This window comes from Gracilinanus agilis, chromosome 1, assembly GCF_016433145.1.
Source record: "Gracilinanus agilis isolate LMUSP501 chromosome 1, AgileGrace, whole genome shotgun sequence".
Taxonomy (NCBI): Eukaryota; Metazoa; Chordata; class Mammalia; order Didelphimorphia; family Didelphidae; genus Gracilinanus; species Gracilinanus agilis.
In genome coordinates, this window is record NC_058130.1 from 601235621 (window position 1) to 601259519 (window position 23899).

General features: G+C 36.7%; 1 protein-coding gene across 1 annotated transcript in view; it reads left to right on the plus strand.

Moving 5' to 3' along the window:
* Positions 1–23899, plus strand: part of DTNBP1 (dystrobrevin binding protein 1) — a 233911-nt gene that overhangs the window by 29972 nt on the left and 180040 nt on the right. Inside the window, exons 2-4 of the mRNA XM_044667645.1 lie at positions 13152–13205; positions 14206–14256; positions 21933–21993. Coding sequence (XP_044523580.1) covers positions 13152–13205; positions 14206–14256; positions 21933–21993 — 166 coding nt within the window. The remainder of the gene's footprint in view (positions 1–13151; positions 13206–14205; positions 14257–21932; positions 21994–23899) is intronic.

A 23899-nucleotide genomic window follows, 5' to 3' on the forward strand; every position in this document is an offset into this window, starting at 1 on the left:
TAGTGAATATTATAATAGTGTATAGAGTTCACTACAGATAATTATACATAGCATTTCTCCACCTAGTAATACAGATAATTAGATCTTATTTATGCCCTTAAAGAGTCAAGCTTAAAAGACTATGCGTTTTCTTTCTTTTCCCTCTGTTTCTTATTTACCTTTTCATCTTTCTCTTGATATTTGTGGTTGAGTGTCAAACTTTCCATTTAGTCCCGGTCTCTTTTGTGCAAAAACTTGGAAATCTTCAATTTTGTTGAATGCCCATACTTTCCCCTGAAAGTATATGGTTAGTTTCGCTGGGTAGTTGATTCGTGGCTGAAGGCCCAGCTCTCTTGCCTTTCTGAATATTGTATTCCACGCCTTGTGGTCTTTTAGCATTGAGGCTGCCAGATCCTGTGTGATCCTTATTGGTGCTCCTTAATATTTGAATTGTCTCTTTCTGGCTTCTTGTAAGATTTTTTCTTTAACTTGAAAGCTCTTCAATTTCACTATTATATTTCTGGGTGTTGACTTTTCTGGGTCCAGTGTAGAGGGTGTTCTATGGATCCTTTCAATGTCTATATTGCCCTCTTGTTGTAGAACTTCAGGGCAATTTTGCTGAATAATTTCTTTAAATATGGAGTCCAAGTTTCTATTAATTTCTGCCTTTTCTGGAATACCAATGATTCTCAAGTTGTGTCTTCTAGACTGGTTTTCTTGGTCTGTCACTCTCTCATTGAGATATTTCATGTTTCCTTCTATTTTATCAGTCTTTTGACTTTGTTTTATTTGTTCTTGTTGTCTTGAGAGATCATTGGTTTCTAAATGTTCGATTCTAGCCTTTAAGGACTGGTTTTCGGCTTTAATGTTTTGGTTTTCGGCTATAATTTTTTGGTTTTCCTTTTCAATCTGGTCATTTTTGGTCTTCAGTTGTCTTGTCTCACTTTCCAATTGCGAAATTCTGCCTTTTTCTTTTATATTTTCTTGCCAGATTTTTTTTTTTTTCCTCAGCATTTCATTTTTAAACTCTTCCATAGCTTGTGACCAGCTTTCATTTTTGGGGGGAGGTTTGGATTTTTGTTTTCCCTCTTCTGTTGTCTGGATTTTCTCTGTGTAGAAGTTGTCGAGTGTTCCAGAGTTTCTCTTGATAGTCTTTTTCTTCTGGACTTCCTTATTGCTGGCCATTGTTGGCCCCGCCCCTTTTCAGCTTTGTCTTTGCACTCAGGGTCTGCCTGGGCCTTGCAAGCTCCGGGGGGCTCCGGTCTCCTTGTCCTCGGGGTCAGGCCTCCTGGTAGTTCCCAGTCTGCCCCTCTGCCCCAGGTTCCTTCAGCAGTCTTTGGGGCTGCTTCCACAGCCGTGCTCTGGTCTGCACCGGGTCCTCACTGGAGGTCCAAGCCTGGGCTGGAGATAGTTATTCAAGCCTAGGGCACTGCCTTTGCCTGTGCAGATGCTCTTAGGTCACTGCCTTCACCCCCGAAGAAGGTAGTGAAAGTCCTTGGGCTGGAGATCTTTATTCACACCTGAGGCGATGCCTTCAGCGTTTGGGAAAGGCGGTGTTTTAGGGACCTTTGTCCCTCCGGAGGTGGTGCCTTCACCCACCTGGACGCTTGGGGAAAGTCCGTGCCTGCCCCCAGCCACCTGGGGTCCCTCCTCTTGCAGCACACAGGTACAAGCCCCGGGGCTGCCAGTGATTATCTGGTTGCCCCAGTCCTGTTTTCACTCTTGTGTGTTGGCGTTGTGTGAGGTGTGTGGTGTGGGGGGTTGGGGGAGGGGCTTCTTCCTCTCGTGTTTTAGTGAGAGCTGTTTCACCCCTTTATAGCGTGGAAATGCCCCGATTCTGTGTACCTTCAATGCTGCGCCCTGTTGTGGGGTTCCTTCATTCCTCTGGACTCGTTTTTATTTCCCCTTGCGGAATCCTGTATGCTTAGGTCAGGAGAGATCGAGCAGCTGCTCCTTACACTGCCGCCATCTTAACCAGAAGTCTCAAAATTGACTTTTATGGAAGTTTATTTACAATTAAGAAGAGAGGAAATAAGGAAATAAGAATCTAACCCAGTAGGTAATTTACTACGATCCTCTAATTAATCCAGGTAGATCTTAACCCTCAGCTGAGAATCAGAGGGCTATAGAGGCCCGGAGGTGAATGAAGCAAAACTTCATTCACAGAGTCTTATTAAAAGAAGTTTCTTAAGAGAAGTTCAGGAAGATTCAGTCAGTCTTTAAACTCACCACATGGAATTCAAAGAAGATATTTAAAGCAGTCTTACCAAAGTCTCAGGGTTCTAATACTCTTCCATGAACCAGAAGAGGTCTGTTACCAGACGCCCTCTTCAACCGAAGACCTCTCACTTACTCAACTCCCTCTTTTTTTTTAAACATTTATTAATATTTGTTTTTTAGAAAAGTTAACATGGTTACATAATTCATGCTCTTACTTTCCCCTTCACCCCCCAAACTCCCCCCCCCATGGCTGATGCATATTTCCACTGGTTTTAACGTGTCATTGATCAAGACCTATTTCCAAATTGTTGATAGTTGCATTGGTGTGGTAGTTTCGAGGCTACATGTCCCACAAGTAACTGTAGTTTTGATATCAGCAAAATTCCTCCATCAATGCTGATCCCAAAGGTCCAGATCTGTTCTCACCAGGCCCCAGACAACATGGCCAGTTTGATGGTAACTACCCAGGAATCACTTGTAGATAAAACTATTCTCTGTCCCATCCCTCGAGTGCGACCTGGACCTCGGCCAACTGCAAGGACTTAAAGGATGTCCCATTTCTATCACTGAACTTCTGAAGTCTAGTTGTGGATAGCTTTCTTGTAACAGGTACAACCATTGGTAAACCAGGTGAAAACTGTTCCTCAGGATTATAGAGGGGTGCCTGTAGAATAGTGGAAGGGACAGGATTAAAGACCTGGACTAGTGGCCTTTAGTGTCTGGCACTGTCTCAACTTCTTTGTAAAGGTTGCTAACTGGAGTGACCCAGGCAAGTATGATTTTCAGTATATGATTTCCATTTAACAATAAAAAAACCACTTGCCTCCTATCTGCCTTGTAAGAGAGCTTTCATTGCCCAGCTTATAATGGGCAATTCTGAACAAAATTGCATAATTCTGTATATGTTTAGTAGCAACTAGGCCCCAGAAACCAATGAGCAGATGCTTTTCAAAAATAGCGAGTGACCACTTTGGAAGCTTGTGGCTCCAGAAGTCTGATAGTCATTCAGCTTACCCCTTGATTCCTGCCAGAAGCTTCACATATCCTCCTCTTTATGGCCAGAGATCTTCAGAAATTGGATTCATGTAGGGTCATAAGGGCTCAAGAGAAAGACTGCTGGACATCTTGTTTTCACTCTTTAGGACTGAAGCCTGAGCCCCATGTGAAGGAGGTAAATTTAAATTTACAGGGGACTCAGTAAATGGGAACCATCAGGATTATCTAGAAGAGGAAGGTGGGAATCTTCAGAGATTCCAGTAAGCCTCTGGAATTCCTTCTTAGACTGTGAAGAAGTATTAATAATTTATTCCAAGTATGGGCAGAATCCTCTGGGGTTTCCCTACTGATAATATTCCTTAAAACTTGATAGAATGAGTTGGATCCTAGATTTTCTTTAAGTTTTATTTCCTTCAGATGTGCCATTATCCAAGTGGCTTCATCTTATAATGTGGTTCATCATTGCCTGCAATACCAGAATGTGGCAGGGAAAACACAGGTATTCTGGGGGGAAGGACAGAGGAAATATACTGAATTCTTTTGCAGATAAAATAACTATTTCCAAATTTTAACCCTAAGAAGAGAAAAAGGAATTGGTGAGGTCCATAAACTCTTAATACTCACCCTGGGCCTGGGCTTCTACTCCACAATACTAATGTGACCAAGAATTATTGTAGCAATGAGCACAGTGACTTATTTCAGCTCTTTGTAATCCACTGTCGGCTGACAGGTACTATGTATCTTTTTTCTAGGCCATACTGTATTGTTTTAAAGGGAATACATATAATGAAGCATCCTTCATCACATTCTCTAGAGAAGAAATATCTTTTATTTTCTTGAGAACCTGATGTATTAACTACATGGGATGGTTTGAGCAGCTACAAGGCTTCCTGTTTGACCACTAAGGGTTTCTGTACACCATTAACCTGGAGAGAGGTTGCCAAGGGGACCCATGTAGATTTTGACTCTGAAATGATTAGAATGGGTAGTCACCACAATTGTAATTAACCTTTAAGTCACAAGACTGTTAATACCTAGATTTATTAGTAAGAAAAAGAAATTAAGAGAGAAATATAGAAAAGAGGTGAAGAATTTCCTAGCCTAATAATCCAGAGCCTAACAACTCAGTGTCTGTCTCCAAATCTGAGCCTCAGAAAACAACAACCCTTCCCCCAACAGCTTCCTGCTGGGTCTCATCTTATAAATCCTTACTACACCCATTAGTTCTCTTACATCACTCCCCAGGAACCAATCCCAGTTCCACAATTAACCTGGCACCACCCAGGGTGGGCAGTGCCTGTGGGATCAATTTTGTGGTTGCTGATTGACCTAAATTTAAAAAAAATGGAAGGGAAGTTCAAATCTCTTATTGATCAAATCAACACACAAATTCCCTTTTCACTATTCCCAAGAGCTTTTAATAACCTTTTCCATTCCACCTGATATCTATAACCTGCCTTTGGTGATCCAAACAGGGCAGAGACTTTAGGAGTTGCTTTAGGCTTGGGAAGGTTGGAGGATATTAAGAAAGCAGAAGAAAGGGAAACAAAATGGGAGCTGAAGTGGATCTAAGCAGAGTAGTGGAGCCAGGAAGGTGAGGGTGGGCTAAATTTATAGAATGATTCAGATCCATGAGTAAAAGGGAGAAGTAGATAGCCATAGAGATTAGAAGAATTCTTAAGTTATCTAATTAGCTTTCTTATATTTTTACACTTTAGAAGCAGGCTTAGAGGCTTGCTAAAATTTGGCTATTACTAAAATGCTATTTTCCAATATTTTTAATGTATTAACATATGATGTGAATATGTAAATTGTTTTTAAATTAACAAAATATTGAAATACTAGTTAATTTTCCTTAAAAGATTTCTGATCTGATATTATCAGAACTAGCAAACATATAATACTGTGGCAGTAAATCCAGATAGAGTCATTGCAACAATCTAAAAATATTCAGTTATTTTGATAAGGTTGAATATTTTCAGCTCCAAAGTCTGCATTAGGTTCCATAATAATATCTTCTTGGAAACCACTTTTTTTAATAGGGATTCTTAACTTTCTTTATGGCATAGACCCCATTGGAAGTCCAATGAAGCTTCTAGTACTCCTCTTAGAACAATGTATTAAATGCTATAAAATGTATAGCATTAGAAAAGTTATTATAGTAAAACACAGTTAGATCCAGCATTAAGAACTTGCATATGATTCCAGGGCTGGAATTGGGAGGACCTGGATCCAAATCTGGCTTCAAACACTTAGCTGGGTGACTGTGGGCAAGTTATTTAACTCCAATTGCCTAGCCCTTATCATTCTTCTGCTTTAGAAATAATAATTAGTATTGATTCGGAGACAGAAGGTAAGGGTTAAAAAAACCCCTAAATCCTGCACATGGAATTAGGGACTCATTCTTTATCACTTATTTGGCTCTAATCCTAATTTGGACTCTACTACTACTTTTTTTTTTAACCCTTACCTTCCATTTTAGAATCAATACTATCCATTGGTTCCAAGGCAGAAAAGCAGTAAGGGCTAGAGGCAATAGATGTTAAGTTAGTTGCCTGGGATCACACAACTAGGAAGTATCTGGGGTCATATTTGAACGAGGGGCCTCCCATTAATAGGCCTGGCTCACAATCCACTGAGGTACCCTCAAACTCTTTACTTCTTGTCTTATATTGCTCAACCCTTTCTCCCCCCAGACTGCCCTCTTATATCTATATCCTTTTCAGAGCCAAAAAATTAATATTCCTAAAGCCCACATCTGATCATGTCACTCTCATGCAATGGAAGTTTCAGTGCCTCTAAAACAACACAGAAAATCTTCTGCTATTTAAAACTTTTCATAATTTGGTTCCAGTTTATGTTTTCAGATTTTCTACATTATTTCTCTTCATACATAGATTGTCCTATTTGCTATTTTAGATATCCAATGTTCTGTTTCTGTGCCTGATGTCTGGAATGCTCTCCCTTCTCCCCCTACCTCTTGGAACTTGTAATTATTCCCTCCCAAGTTTGACTTAAGCTGCTTCCTTTCTTTATTGCCCCATCTTAGAGTTCCCACCTCCCTAAAGTTTACTTTTTATTTCTTTTAAATTACTTATTTGTAAACATTTTCCCCAGTAAAAAGTAACCATTTGAGGACATTCACTTTTTTTTTAGTATCCACAGAACTTAGCAATGCCTGGCAAGTGGGGTTTAATTAAAAAATGGTTGAATCAAAACACTCTATGTAGGTTTCTTAAACCTAGTTAACCTTATTCTGTCCTGGCTCAGACAATGTAGGTATACATTTTTTTTCTTAGTTTTTGGCATCTATATTAACATCTGCTAGCCATTATGACACCACACTTTGATGCATTAAATACCTAACATTTATAGGGCTTAAAAGTTTGCAGAGTGCTTTATATTTGATCTTCATAACAATTCTAATAGTTGCTGTTGTTATTCTCATTTTATAGATGTGTACATTTGAAAAAGACTCTAATTCCCTTGTCCTCCTGAGTATAAAACAATGTTGGTAGCCTTAACCACTGTGACCACTTGGACAAATCTCCAATTCTAGATAGAGCTGGTTGTCCTGAACTACCAGGTGAGCTGTTTTGGCTCTAAAGTGCCCTATCCCCTGAGAAATTGTGTAGACGTCAAAGCTAATTGTCATAGATCTCCTTGTATCCCATGTATATGTATATATTATTGAGAGGGTGGAATAGTATTACTAAATAGTTAGATTTGAGGGTAGATCTTTTTTAAATCCTTACTCCATAACTGGACCAACTAACTTCTGTGCAGGAGTGAATTGGGTGGATTAGAGGAAATGGAAATATCTTTCCTTCCCTAAACTTCCTTGCCTCCAATTATTACATTCTAATATAATTATTTGTGTGCATGCCATTAAAGTTTTTTTTTTTCCTAAACCCTTACCTTCAATCTTGGAGTCAATACTGTGTATTGGCTCCAAGGCAGAAAAGTGGTAAGGGCTAGGCAATGGAGGTCAAGTGACTTGTCCAGGGTCACACAGCTAGGAAGTGTCTGAGGCCAGATTTGAACCCAGAACCTTCCATCTGTAGGCCTGGCTCTCAATCCACTGAACCACTCAGCCACCCCCTAGGTAGTTGATTAGATGTTGTAGCTTTAAAAAAAATATAGAAGTTTGTTTTCATATTCCGAATACTTTTAAATGTCTTAATAATAATGATGGCTTTCAGCTATTATTAGCCAATATCTTAAGGCAGAATATACATTTATGGTGCAGTTCATCATTAATGAGAGTCGACATAAATCCATACTTCGAATAATCTTCTTGATAATTTTGAATAATTTAGCCGACTTCTTGCCAGATCTAATTAGCATCAATTCTTCAATTTTCTTATTGTTCCTTTGTGCTCAATTTTTGCTTTCAATCTGCTGTTTCTTTGCAGGAAACTTTTAGAACTACTTGTCTATTTCGTGAGGGTTATTTTAGTTAAAACTAGATAATTTAATCCATAGATCTATTTTATCATGCATATATAAAGTGCATTTATGCTTCAAGTGAACAAATGAGTAAGGATGACACTGTCAAACCCTCTGTGTTTTTCCTTACTATATCTTGCATATCACACCATCATAGTTTGTATGAATCCAGTTAGGGCACCAGTGCCAATCCTTATATTAAATATTATTAAGATAGATTACTTTTTTAGTTTTATATTTAATATATAAATTCTAACATTTTGTTTCTACACCTAAGTTGATCATCTTGTGCACATCTGGAGACTATTCCCTAAGGGAGACAGCTGTAAATATCAATTTTAAGAGGAAAAAATCCCATTACCAGATTATGTTTACAATCCTGGAAGACTGTATCTAGGACCTAATTTAATAAAGTTCATGTGGGAAACCAAGACTTTAGCTAAGCCTTTGTTCTCTAGAAACTAGCTACTCAAGGTGGGCATCAGCTTGGCAGAGATATTTCTAGTTCTTTCATTTGGACTGATGTTTTATAAGGGCAGAGGCCATTTTTTGCTTTTCTCTGTAATCTGAGAATACAGTACCTGGCAAACAGCAAGTGATTAATAAATATTTGTGACTAATAGATGAACACAGGGGCTGTGGCTTCACAAAATAACCTGGCATGGTATAAAGAATAGTGTATTAAGAGATGGAAGATTTAAGTTATGCTCTAAGCTTTGTCAGCAAGGTTTTGACAAATTGATCTTTCTGTGCATCATTTTCTCCTTCTGCAAAATCCCTATCCTGCCTACCTCCCAGGGGTCTGTGAAGATCAAATGAGATAACTACAGAATTAAAGGGGTCTTCATATATAGTATTTTTTTAACATTTATTAATATTCATTTTTGACATGGTTACATGATTCATGCTCCACCTTTCCCCTTCAGCCCCCCCCCCCCGCACCCCTCCCACCCTTGGCCGATGCGCGTTTCCACTAGTTTTGTCATGTGTCCTTGAACAAGACCAATTTCCAAATTGTTGGTAGTTGCATTGGTGTGGTAGTTTCGAGTCTACATATATAGTATTTTGTAATTGTATTCATATGTCTCAAGTACATTTTAGTAGATCTGATTTCTGTTTTAATAGGACATATCTCCTATACCAGAAGCCCCATGTTTCAGGCTCTATTCTAATGACAATGAACCTTTAAGAGACTGAGTGCCCAAATTGCAACCCTCATGCTGCATGTGAGCCTCCCCCTTACCCCAGACGGGGGAGGGAAGAAGCACTTCCATTGGGCTGCTGGGCAAGAGAGGTGGGTGATGTTAGAAATGTCCTCAGGCATGGTGGAGGGGGGAGGGGAACAGCCCCGTCTGGCATGTGTGCCATAGGTTTGCCAACATAGCTCTATTCAGAACAAACTGTCAATTGAGATGGTTAGACAATTAACATTCAATTATCTAGCAACCTGGGAGCAGCTAAGTGTCTTAGTGGATTGGGAGCCATGGGCTATAGATGGAGGGTCCTAGGTTCAAATGTGGTCTCAGATACTTACTAGCTGTGTGACCCTGAGCAAGTCACTTGACCCCCATGGCCTAGCCGTTACTATTCTTCGTCTTAGAACCAATACCTAGTATTGATTCCAAGAAGGAAGGTGATTGTTTAAAAAAGAAATCCAGCAAACCAAACTGTTATCCAGCAAACATAAAAACTAGAACAAAACCAAGTACTGGAAAATAATAAAGGACCCCCTGGGCTTCCAAAAAACAGATTACACAAATTTTGTGTAGCTTATAGATCTGAGAGCCCCTCAGGCCCTTAATTGAGGCCTCTTTGTTAATCTTATAATAATCATTTTTCTAAAGCTCATAACAGATTATAAACATTCAAAATAGCTAATGGAGAAAGGAAGAGTGCTGGCAAAGTCATGCATACTCACAGCCATATGAGGTAATAGTAGAAAGCAATAAAACTGAGGAGAAAAAAATGATCCTGAAAAATATGTCCTCAGTTCTGCTAAGAAAACCAGGTTTATGTATAAAATATTTTAGACTCAGTAGCCATTTTTATAGATATCTTTCTAAATTATTTATTTAGCAAGGGCAGTTAGATGACTTAATGGATCAGAGCTAGACCTGGAGAGGAGAGGGCCTAGGTTTAAATTTGATCCCGTTCACTTCCTAGGGGTATAATCATGGACAAGTCACTTAACTCCAATTGTCTAGTCTTTACCACTCCTCTGCCTTGGAACTGACAGTATCAATTCTAAGAAGGAACCTAAAAGTTTGTTTTTTTTAATTATTTATTTAACTCCTCCCCAATATAACATATTAGATCCCAAGGAAGAACAAAATTTAAATGAGATATAGTCCTTACCCTCAAAAATGTGCTTTTGGTCATTCAGACATCAACACAGATAACTGCAAAACCAAAAATGTTGTTTATTAGAGTGAGGATAATAATAAAGAGTGTAAAGGGGGGGAAAAATTAGGGTTTAGGTTGGACTAAATATTTAAAGGGGTGGTTGCCAGGAATTGAAAAAATATCAATTCCAAAATGATTTTTTTTGTAATTTATTTATAAAATATAGGAGAGAGTGAAAGTATAGAAATGAGAAGATGATAGAGTAAGAAACTAGCTTAATGAGCTAGACTATGTGCTCAATCCCTAGCTTTACTCTGGCTGGGCTCCAGAGGTCCCAGCCAGAGAGCCTGAAAGTTAAATAACAAGGGTTTTAGCCACAGGGGCTCCTCCTAATCAAGGGCCCCTCTGGAGGCTAGTACCTCCAGGGAAGCTAAAGGAGTCAGCCTTTTTCACATGTAGTTCTAAGATAGAGATTTAAAAACAGTCTCACCAAGTCCAAGGTCCTAGCCAGAGCTCCTCCAGGTCCAGTTCTAGGCCAAAGAGAGAGAAAGAGAAGAACTCGCAGGAAGTTGTCACTCCCTTTTAAAAGCACTTCTTTTGTGTTACTTCCTGTGCCTTCCTTTTAGTTTACATGTCCAATCACAACAGACACTTTGCTTAGGACTGCCCAGGGGGCAGTCAGTCAATTCTGATTCGTCACCCACAATAGCACACATGGATTATAGACCTCTTGAGAATTAAGTGGTGGTATTTACACTTTTAGTGATTAAATCTGAAAATGGACAGGGTAGGTTTAATCTTATTATCACAATAGTTAAAAAATCTCAAAACAAAGTGCCAGGTGAGATATAAAGAAGAAAGACAAAATAGGAGAAAGGCAGCTTGGGAAAAAGTTTCCTATATATAGGATGTGGTTTATGAGCTGAATGCTGAAGGAAGCAAAAATTAAGAAGATAATCAATTCTAGGCACTGAGAACAGCTAGAGCATGGGCAAAGGTACAATGCATAGGGCCAGGATGGCAGAGAACAGCCAGAGAAGAAGGGCGTCACACATTGGGTAATCATGTTGGGATGCTCTAAAGGGGATCTACATTCAGGAATAATAGGAGCTAGAAAGCCTATGCCAATTTTTTCAGCTCTAGAACTGTGTGACACTCTTCCATGCAGACTGCCTCTATGGAGGGTGAAACACTGCTTCCTAAAACAATTTGTTCTACTTTTTCATACCTCTAATTGTTGGGAAATTTTTCCTTAAGTTGATTAAAATATGCTTCTCTGCAACTCCCTCATTGTACCTGGTTTTGCCCTCTACCACCAAACAGAGCGTGTGCAATTTCTCTTTCAATATCATTACCATATTTTCCTTTATATACACTTATCCAGTGAAACATCCCCAGGTTCTTCAAGTGATCTTTGCACAGTGTAATCTTAAGGTGCTCCAGGTTGCTTTTCTGTGGACATTATCAATATGGTTTATCAACATCCTTCTGAAAATGTGTACCTAGAACTGCATATGTATGAGTATGGTCTATCCAGGTCAGACACTACAGAAGAACTATTACCTGTTTTATTTAGAACATCATAACTCTTTTAGTTATAATCAGCCGATTATAAAGTAACTCTTAACTGATATATCATCATTGTTGTCTTATATTGAGCTTATGTTGTAGTCTGTTAAAACCTAGATCTTTTAAAAATGAAACTCTCACTAAGCCATGGTTCTTGAATTATCTTATACTTGTGAAACAGATTTTTTTGAAACTAAGTTAATAAAGATATTTTCAATGTGAACAAGTTTTCCTTCTTAGATTAAGCCCATCATTCTAACTAATTCTGTTAATATTTTTCTTGTAGTTTTGTTACAACTGCAGATTTTATAAGTATGCCATCTATGCCTTCATACAAACCTTTGATTAAAACATGTTAAGGGGGCAGCTGGGTAGCTCAGTGGAGTGAGAGTCAGGCCTAGAGACAGGAGGTCCTGGGTTCAAACCCGGCCTCATCCACTTCCCAGGTGTGTGACCCTGGGCAAGTCACTTGACCCCCATTGCCCACCCTTACCAATCTTCCATCTATGAGACAATACACCGAAGTACAAGGGTTTAAAAAAAAACCATGTTAAATGTTTGAAATATATGTTAGAGAAGATAATGGTAGGTTGTGAAAAGTCTTAGATAATGCAGGAAGAAACTGGATTGTTTGGTTTATTTCATGGTCACTGTGTTAAGAAAAATGCATGTTATTACAATTAATGTTTTGTTAGCAAGAATTGTGTATTTTCATTAATCTGTAGAGAAAGATCACAGTTTCTAGTAGTCCTAGAAACCTAACCCCCTTTCTCCATTGGTTCAATGTATCACATTTATGGCTGTTTGTTTGGGGCTTTTTAATCCATTGCCTTTGGTCTTATTTATTGGTTCCAAGGTAGAAGAGTGGTAAGGGCTAGGTAATCAAGGTTAAGTGACTTGCCCTGGGTCAAACAGCTAGAAAATATCCGAGGTTAGATTTGAACTCACTGCCTCCTGACCCCAGGCCTGGCACTGTGCTACCTAGTTGTCCCTCAACTTTCATGATTTTGACTTTTGCACCATTTTCTAGAACATTAGTTGAAGATTGTTTACAATAGCAAAAATATTGTCAAGATAAAACAACTTTGAAAGATTTAGGAACTCATCACCAATGACACCACAATTCTAGAAGACTCATAATGAAACATGTTACCCACTTCCAGTTAGACAGATGATGAACTCAGAATGTAGAAAAAGGTTGATTTTTTTTTGGAGGGGACTGAAATATGACTAATGTGGGAGTTTGTTTTGCTTAATCATTCTCAAAACAGATTTTATTTTTCTTGTTTTCTCAATGTGGAGAAATGGGAAGGGGAGAATTTGGAGCTGAAAATAAAATTGGTTTTAATTTTTTTTTAATTAAAAGATTATGCCAAAACTGAGAAAATACAATATAAGACCTTTTTTTTCTGGAGAATTAAGAATTACCGTGGTTTACTATTTATAAACAATTTCAGGTTTTTTAAATTAAAAATTAAGCTTAGCTTATCACATATTAATGTTGTAATATTTTGAGTTATCTCATTTAAAAGCTTATTTCTTATCTTTGCAAGTACTACAAAAATACAATAATATAATTTTATATTCAATTATAGGCTGAAGTCTTTAAGTGACAAGTCAAGAGAAGCGAAAGTGAAAAGCAAACAAAGGTATGACTGGGCTAAAATTTATTTTTATAGAAACCTTCCATGAGTTTTAAGCTTATTGCATTATTTCCTAATTACTTTTAAATTCAACTAATTTGCTTTCAACCCAACTAAATTTTTGCATATTTTATTCTAGTAGTAACAAATTATATCAGTGATGTCAAACACAAATAGAAACCAATCCCTGCTGAAAACATATTGTCTTAGAAAACTAAACCACCATTTTCTATGTTGTATTTTTTAATATTTTGTTAAACCTACCCTAGTTACATTTTAATCTGGTTCAGTCTCCACTCTCAAGTTTTTCACCTCCAAGTTATAAAACAGAGTTCATGCTTCCTGGGTAAGAGAGATTTGTATTGGGAAAATATAGCTTGAAACAATTATTAAAATATCTATTCTGTAGTCATTTAAAATTACTGATGATTTTAGAAAAAATGATTATTTTTCATAGTTTTATTTTGGTAGGTTTTTCTCTTTTTGAATTTCAAAAAATGTTCATAAACATTATCTGATAATTATTTTATCAATTTCGATTTTAAAATTAAGAATAAAAAGAGGAATTTTGTACTCTGGAAAAAGCACATTAATAACAGAAATATGACTTGGCAAGTAAATAGTTTTGGAAACATTGCATAAAACATATCATTGTTGGCTATGATGTTTTTCATCTTTGGCATAAAATAAAGTATGTGTATGGATTTCATTTCCAAAATGAAGAAGAAACACTTTAAATTATGCAGATTTTCTTTTGCTAACTGAAGTTTTAAAAAATTGTTTATTAGATATCAAAAATTACCTCTATGGGAATTTAGTGACTTGGATACATTATAGTAACAGAAATAAAGTCATTCTATAATTTGTTTCTCTTAAAGTTTAGGAAAACTGCAATTATGATATTTTTATTTTAATTTCATGAATGGCAAAACCAAAATTCTTGCATTTGTTCTTATAACATTCATCAGAAAAAGCAATCTTGTTAATTAAGTATTTATTTTGACAGGACTGTTCAGTATTTGCCAAAGTTCTCTGCTGGACTTGAATTGCTTAGCAGGTAAATGTCATTTCTGACTGTAATGCCTTACTTTTAGCCATTTCTTTTTATAATTTTATATGTATGATTCAGTGGTATTCAGGGAGTTAGATTAAAATCGAGCAGCCTACAGTTATACATTTATTGGTCTTTTGAGAAACTTTTGGTACAAAGATTTTCTCAATAGTTTCTGCTCTTGCAATAAGAATATTCATTTTTTTCTCCATATATATCCTCTTCCACCATTTTAAAAAATTTTATATAGCAAAATGTGTTTGTTTTATACAAGTGATTAGGACTATCCTGTTATGAAAAAAAATCTAGGAAATAAATATAAAATGTTACAGTTTTATTTTGTTTACAATTCATATTCATTTTCCTGTTAACACCTATGTCTACACTTAAATTTTTCTCTTTAGCTATTTTATTTTGTTGTTGTTTAGAACTAGAGATTTTTCTTCTCTGGTGTAAAGAATTTATTTTTATATTTGTTGCTGAATTGAATAGGAGGTTTCAGAAATAATTCTGTAATACAATTATAATATGAAGTCTTGGTACTTGAAAGGAAAATTTTCAAATATACAAGTGTCAAGCCATCTAGCATTTATCAAATGTCTATTATGTATAGCCAAGAAAAAAAAATCACAGAATTTCAATCCCCAAGTCTAGCCTATACCTGAGAAAAAGTTCCCATTTACATTATAACTAATAAGTGATATTCCAGGCTTGGCTTGAAGACCACAGATGGAAAGGAGAAATCATTATCACCTAAGGCAATCATTTTTCTTTTGGACAAGCCTTAATTGTTAGTATGTTTTTCCTTATATTAAGCCCAAATTTACATATCTTGATAACTTATACTCCTTACCTAAAGTTTTCATTTACTATATTAAAAGTTTTCACATATAAATTTTAATATAAGCCCAAATTTCAGAATTTTGTTTCTTAGAGACACTGAACATTTCATAATTGATGAAGTATTTAAGACTAATGAAATTACGTGATTTTTATCAGTGTTGGCACTCTCCAGTGGTGCATATCACAGCTTAATGTGATCTTCTCATCCTGTTCAGTTCTTATATATGCTCCATAAGACTGTCAAAGATCTACCAAGTTTGTAAGTCTTGCCCTAGTTCTTTTTTTTTTTTTTTTTTTTTACCTAAACCCTTGTACTTCGGTGTATTGTCTCATAGGTGGAAGATTGGTAAGGGTGGGCAATGGGGGTCAAGTGACTTGCCCAGGGTCACACAGCTGGGAAGTAGCTGAAGCCGGCTTTGAACCTAGGACCTCCTGTCTCTAGGCCTGACTCTCACTCCACTGAGCTACCCAGCTGCCCCTCTAGTCCTTTTAATCATCCGTGGATTCTAGTAAAATATTTGGACTGTTACCATTAAGTCTTTTTAAATAATGTATTTGTTTTGGTATCTTTCATACATTACATAGATTTGTTCCTTTCTTTTCTTTATCACAGAAAGCCTTCTTTTATTACAAATAATTTTATTTTTTAAAAGATAAAGTGAAAAAAATTCAACAAAACCCACCAATTCAACATATTGAAAAGAAATCTATTTTTAAATGCACTTTTTGTGGATACCTCACTAACCTCTGCAAAAGTTATGGATATGTGTGCCTTTTCATATTTCTTATTTGGGTTCAAAGGTGTTTTTTATGCTTTCTCAGCATTCAATTTCTATTGTTTTATGAATATTGTTCTAGTCTTTGTATATTGTTTTCCTGGCTCTACTTACGTCCCTTTGCATCAGTTTATGTAAAACTCTCCCTTGCTCTCTGTATTGACCATATTTGTTTTTTCTTATTGCATTAGTAATATTCCATTACATTAATGTACCACATTATGTTTACCTATTCCTCAATCAGTGGGCATCTACTTTGTTTCCAGTTTTTTCTGCTACAAATATTTTAGTTTGGCTAGAAACTTTTTTTTCTTTTGGTCAGTGACCTCTTTGGATTATATGCTTAAACTATGTAATCTCAGAGCTAATGGATTCTGGACATTTTTAGACATTTTGCATAATTCCAAATTGCTTTTCCATGTTAATTATACAATGTCCATTATCAGTCACTCCTTCTAGTGATAGCTTGACTGTGTTGTCTTTAATACTGCCCACCCAATCAGAGATAGTATGCTGTTGGGGGAAGAACATTTGATTTTGAGTTTAGAAAGACATACCATTTCTGCTTCTTAATTCTTGTATGAACTTGGGCAAGTCACTTAAACTCTCTGAGCCCATTTTGTCATCAATCAAATGAGATAGTACTAGAAGATTTCTAGGATTTTTTCAGCTCCAAATCCTATGGTCCTGAAATTTAAAATAACCAACAAAGATATATTAAAAAACTAAATTAACAGTTATTGAAATCTTGATATATGGAAAGCTCTACTGTGAATACAGACATTTTAAAAAATGTGTTTGTTTTTAAGAATAACTTTCAATCAGATCCCTTTCCTCTACCTGTTCATGTATGCCCAACAGATATCTTCTTTCTCTTCTTTATATTTCAGTTAATATTTCCCGTTGGACTCTTAGAAAAATTAGCACTCTGAGAAATGATCATGACATGCATATTTTCCAAACTGTTCTCACTGCCTTCATAATTAGCTCTTGGTAGAATATATTGTATGTATTTCCTTCCTTCTTCCTAATGATACTCCAATATACTTCCTTAGTCTTAGAAACTTTTATCTAGCAAACAAGCTTGTAGGCAGTGTTGACAAGATCTCGTGCCCACAATGACGTAGCTTCCATTCACGATCCATAAAGAGCCAAAGAGATGTTCATTAGACTAGAAGGTTTTTTATTTATATTACTGTTCAGTCGTTTCAGCTGTGTTCCACTCTTTGTGACTCTATTTGGGTTCTCTGAGCAAAGATACTGGAAAACTTGCCATTTCCTTCTAGAGCTCATTTCACAGATAAGGAAACTGAAGCAAAAAGGGTTCAGTGACTTGTCTAGGGTCACGTAGCTAATAAGTGTCTGAAGTCAAATTTTAACTCGGTCTTTTGACTTCAGGGTCAGTGCTCTGTCCATTGTGCTACCTAACTGGTTATTTATGGTGACTGAAAAACTTTTGGTTTCAATAGAAATAACCTTTTGAAAAAGACACTCTCCAGGACTCTTCATATTGTAGTGTCCTGATCATGTTAATATATTAATGTTCTTGTCTCAGTTTTTCTGCTATCAATATTCCTTTATCACAGATTTGTGTATGGATATCTTATATTTTTTAAAATTGTATAGAAATTACTCTCTGACCCATTATTCATCCTTAGCTTTTCAGTTTTTATATCTACTCTTTTCCCATTCATGGAAAGTACTGGATGTAAGAGAAAAGGAAGGTATTCAAGCTAACTCCAGATTTTTGAACCTGGTAAAATAATGGTCCTATTGAAAGAAAAAAAGATGACTCAAGGAAAAACTAGCTGAGGGGAAAGAAGTTTGATTTTAGATATGCTAAATTTCGACTGATTTAGTTCAGCAGATTTTTAAGCCCCTGTTGTATAAATTCTGTATAGCACTGAGGAAGATGCAAAATTTAGCTCAAGTGTTGTTTCTGCCCTCAGAATTTACAGTCTAGCGAAGGAGGCTGTGGCATACTAATAACTGCTCTATAAAATAACACGATAAGCACATTGTACTTAGGCAAAAAAAGTGATTTTGATTATATTAAGATACAAGGCTATTTTTGACTTGGAGGAATTACTTTATGGATGAAGTGGCATTTGGATTGATTTTTAAAAATAGAGATAAAGGTGAAGAAGGAACTAAGTGGGGAAAACTCCAGGACAGAGTAGTGTATTAAGGGGGTGTATTATGTGTGGGAGGTGTAGCTAGGAACAGGGTGGAGTCTGTATATTGATCCCCTTCCCACCCACCCCTTAACACTGTGAGACTAATAGGGGTCCCCTTGGAAAACGAGGGATCCTGGGAGGGCATGCCACCCCTGGAGGTCTGAAGGAATGGTACCCCCTCAAGGAGGAATGAGTGATGTCCTGGTTCAAAGCTGAGGTTCACAGAAACCTCTTCACAACAGGTGGATCTAAACGTAATCTGATATTTCTCTTGTTTATTGAAACACAGGGTTAAATGAATGAGTGCAGGATAATGAAGGACAGTGGGCACAAGAAACCCTAAGATTTTGCCCCTACCAGGTCCTTCGCCCAGGAGAGACTGAGTCTGTCTCAATCCTGAGTTTCACCTGCCCTTTCCATCTAATTCTATTGCCTATAATTCTATTCAGTTTGTTAAACTATATGTGGGGCACTATATGGCAAGGTCCAAGGAATGAGGGATTCGGGGAACTGTTCCCCAAGGAGCACCTAAATGCTGGAAGGCACTTCTAGTAAACAGGAGATGTCAGGCTGTTGACAAATATCAAGTAGCAGGTCTTCTATATTGGTCAGGAAGCTCCAAGTTGTCCTCAGGTGGCCACAGAGCGCGAACTCCACATCCTCCCTCACAAGCTCAGACTCCAAAAAGGACCCTCTCTTGGGTCCAAAACTCCTAGAAGTCTCTGCTCCTCCAACTGTCATTTGCACTCCCTTTCTGGCCAACATTCCATGCCTCTTGCAAGAATTCCATGCCTTGCCTTAATTCTCACAGTAGTCTAGTTTGCTGCTTTATAGTCCTACCCTTCTCTAATTTACTTTCTTTCCAACTCGTCATGGTGTTTCCAATGTTTTTTTTTCTTTTAGCCCCAGGCCACAACCTTAGATCTAGTGATTATAAGCTAAGTTGAACACCTACTAGTTCAAATTCTGAATCTTTTGATCCTAAGATTTTGGCCTTCTCAAAAGAGTTCCATCAGCTCCCTTAATTTTTATCCTTAAAATTTCTTTTCATTATTAACCATTCTCTTCCCCTTTTCTCTAGTTGCAGAAGAAAGGTATGCTATTCTTTTATAAATCTATTCTTTCCACTTGTGTAAGAATTACAGAGAAAGAAGTAGCTAAAGAAAGTTCAGGGCTAAGAGGTATGAACTTAGATTATAAATATGATCGTTGAACCTTTTGCACTTAAAATTTGATAGTAGAGACTTTGGTTCTCTGCTCAGGCAGCTCCTCATGGGACTATCTTCATTTTGGGACATATATATTATATATCAAGGGTATGCTCCTCAACTTTGTAGATAGTTGATTCTTTCAGGAATGGTCAGGCTTTAGGAAAAAACTAAAAAACCTCAGAATAGGCTGGTTCATAACGAATAATTCCTGTTTATTAGAGCTATCCTTGACCTAAAATTGGCATTGGACAGCTATGTAAGGTACTTGATTCTGATTTAAGTTTGCTCAAGAAACCAAGTTCCAATATCAGATAGTTACATTACAGATTTTGAATCAGAAAATCAAGGTTATCTTAAGGCATTGTAGTGCTAGAGTAAATTAATTGTCCTTTTCCTCTAGAAAAATTTTTGCCTAAAAATTGTTAGCATTTATTCATAGTGGATCACAGAGTTTGAGACACATAAATTCTTAATCTTCAATTTGCTTTTTTTCAAGACTCCATGCAGACTGCCACCCTTCTGTTTTGACAAATTATCTTGAACATGTTACAATTAATTAGATCACAGTTTATGTTAGTCTTTTGATGGAAACTTGGGAGTCATCCTAGTCCCTTGCTGAGATTTGGGAGACATTAAAATTTTATCAACAGGGGCAGCTGGGTAGCTCAGTGGATTGAGAGCCAGGCCTAGAGACAGAAGGTCCTAGGTTCAAATCCAGCTCAGACACTTCCCAGCTGTGTGACCCTGGGCAAGTCAGTTGACCCCCATTGCCCACCCTTACCAATCTTTCACCTATGAGACAATACACCGAAGTACAAGGGTAAAAAAAAAATTTATCAACAGACTATTTTACAAACTTCCCTTCAGGTGGGATACTTCTACACCAGGCTGATATCATCTATTTTATTCTGATTTTATTTTGCTCTTGATTTCAAAGGATGACATTTTCTGACTTTGTTTCCATATTTGGGGATATAACAGGTTTGAGCTGGTAATCTGACAGAATTCTGCCTCTGTCACTCCACAGTTGTGTGATTAGAAGCCACTGTCTGGGAGCCTTAATTTTCTCATCTACAAAATGAAGATAAAGGTGGAAAGAGATGATGTACATAAAGTAATTTGAACACTAAAGTTTTATATAAGTGGCAACTGTTAGTAGTAGTAATAGAGTTCTCTAGGGGGAAAGGAAGAAGACAGAGTTCTCTTTCATTCAAAAGAATTATCCTTTTTCCATAAGGCAGAGAAAAGATCATAAGATTATAAAGCTAAAAGAGACCTCATGGTGATGACAATTAGAAAATACAGAGCAATGAAGAATTTGAGCAGAGGAGTGACATTACCGTATCCTGGTAGAGTGAAAAGAATACTGGATTTGGATTCAGAGGAAGCTGGGCTCAAGTTCTGTCTGTTCTACTTAATACATATGTAAACAAGTCAATTAACTTTCCTGTGAAGTGAGGGAGTTGGATTAGATGACCCCTTAAAACCTTCCAGCTCTAAATCTTTGATCCTGTGATTTTATATGTATAAAGAAGTATGACTAAGGAGAGAGAGTAGAGTTAAGAAAACTGGTTAAGAGGCTTTTTTAATGGTCTGGGTAAATAGTAATGAAGACCTATGCTAAGAGAGTGCCAATGGAAAAAGAAGGAATGACTTAGATAAGTGAGATTACAGAGGAAACATCATAGGACTTAGCTATTGGATATAGCAAGTTAAGGAGATAGAAGAGTTAATGCATATTTGGTTCCAAGTACAGAAATAGTGAAGTCAGAAAAAAGAACAAGTTTTTGGGGAAAAGGTTTTGGACATTTTGAATTTCAGGTGCCAGTGGAATATATCCATGGGGAGATGTACCATAAGCCCTTTACAGAAAAAGATTCTACTGATCACTTTGACATTGCCTGAATGAATTGTAACACTTAATTCTCTTTAAAATAACCCCACAATACAGTACACAGAGTAATATCTTTCCTAGGAAGAGTTTTCCATTCAACTTCAATTGAATGTTGTCAACAAGTACTTATTGAATGTCTATAGGGTTAGAATTTGAGGACTCATAAAAATAATATGAATAATGATAGCACTATGTAGCATTTTAAGATTTGCAGGATACTTTATAATTATCTCTTTGGATCCTCACAATAACCATGCGCGGTAGGTGCTGTCATTATTCTTATTTTACAGATAAGAAAACTGAAGCAGACCAAGGTTTGCCTATGGTCACACAGTTAATAAGCTCCTGAGGCAGGATTCAAACTTAGGTCTTCTTGATTCCCAAGCTCTGAATTCTAAGCATTCTGCCACCATGTTGCCCTTAAAGTTATGCAGTTTAATTATCCATTTCATGAATTATATAAAAATACTCTAAACTCTTTTAAAGTTTCCTTAAGAGTAGCTGAGATTAAATAATAATTGACAAATTTGTACTTTGCCTCAGTTTTGTAGATCTGAATATATTCTGCCTGTATTATCCAGGTTGGTATCATCTTCTGTTTCAAATAGGTGAAAAATCTTTAGCTCCCTGCTACTTTCAGAGAGTATAGATCTATACTGAGAATGATGCTGCTAATTTAGATCTCCACATAGTCAAAGTGTTTATACAATGGTGTACTTTTCAAGCTCTTTAAATATATGTATATAGATATATATATCCTTAATAATTGTTTTCTTCTCAGATATGAAGATACATGGGCTGCCCTCCACAAAAGAGCAAAGGAATGTGCAAGTGCTGGAGAGGTAGAAAATTTGTTCTTTTTATTTTATTTGCTTATTAATGATGAACTTATTTAAATGCAGAATGGTTCCTATAAAATACTTTATAAAGAATTTCTGAAATAGTTTAATAAATTATCACGAACCTGCCTGAACAGATTTCATTTTCCCAATCTCCACTATCTCTCTCTAAGATGCAGAGAACTAGTCACTTTTGACTGATTAACCAGGAAACAGCCTTGAGGAGCATGCCAGCAGAGGAGGAGGCTGTGTACCAGAGCAAGAAGAAGTTCCAGGTCTATAATAGATAGACCTAAACTCGTTTAGGGTACAAGAATAGTTATCAGTTGAAAGACCTGTTGCTATTACTCAGTTCTGTGTAATAGATGCAGGGAGTACTAAGGCAAGGACTTGCATCTAGGGATAGTGTGATCAGGTAAGGAGCATTTATGAATCCTAAACTAAGTACTGAACAAACTAAGTACTGAACAAGGAAGCAAGCAGCTTTTGGGTCACCCTGAAAGAAGGAGCAAAGCAGAGTAAGGGATCTTAGTTTTAGCTTCCAGCCAACACTGAAGATTATAGTGCTTCAGCAAAAGAAAGGACCACAAGTTATAGGGGAATCTGCAGTTCTGTCACTCAAAACCAGTAGAGCTTTCCAAATGGCTAATAATAGCTGAGTCCAGTAATAATTTAATGGAACTCCAACCAGCAGCAAGACCACAGGTATATTGCTTAGACTCAAACCCAGATCAAGAATAACAGATATCACAACAAGAGGGAATCAGATTTTTGTCCTAGATCAGACAGACCATTTGGAGAGCACTGTAAGCTTCAGGTCCCCAGCACTGTAAGCTTCAGGTCCTCATAAGATCTTAGAATAATACAACATTTAGTACCTCAAGAAAATAGCAGCAGAAGAAGCAAAGACAGTCACCTCAGAAGTGTGAAGAATATGACCCAGACACTGGAAGAATGAACAACAATAAAAAAGAATATTATTGTAAAAAGCTGTTGTTACAGAGGAACATTCAAGATACAAACCCAGAGAAAGAGAATGACTTCAATATGTCTGTAAGAAAAACTTCAAAGAAAAATACAGTTTAGCTGCAAGTTAACTAGAATTCCTAAAAGCAATAAAACAAACAAAAATAAGAGTTTAAAGTGTTATAAAAAGTGAAATAGGAACACTAGAGGGAAAATGCAAAAATAAATAGGAACTATGGAAGAAAAAAATTGTAAAGGGGATGTGCATTATCATATAGTAGGTGATTAATAAGTGATAACTGACTTACTGAACCAAACAAAAAACTCCCTGAAAATAAGAATGAACCAAATAGAAGCCAAAGACAGCAAGAAATATTAAAATAAGTTAAAAGTCTGAAAAATAAAAATAAATTAAGGTATCCCATAGCAAAAATAATAGACCTGGAAAACAGATCAAGGAAAAATAAGAATCATTGAGGGAGAAGCTAGGTAGTTCAATAGATTGAAAGCTAGGCCCAGAGACAGGAGGTCCTGGGTTCAAATATGAACTCATATACTTCCTAGCTGTGTGACCCTGAGCAAGTCACTTACCTCCCAATTGCCTAGCCCTTTCCACTCTTCCACCTTGGAATTAATACACAGTATTGATTCTAAAATGGGAGGCAAGGGTTTAAAAAAAAGAGTCACTGAATTCTTTGAAAGCCATGACCAAAAACCATGACCATGACTTTATACATCATATTTTTAAAAATCTTAAAAGAAAATTGAGAAGATTGCTTAAAACCAGAAGGCAAAATGGAAATAAAAGAATCCCCCAGTCACTTCCTGAAAGAAACCAGAAAATGAAAATCTTAGGAATATTATAGCCAAAATTTTCAAGATCAAAGAAAAATATACAGCAATTAGAAAGAATTCAAGTACCAAGGAGCCACAATCAGAATTA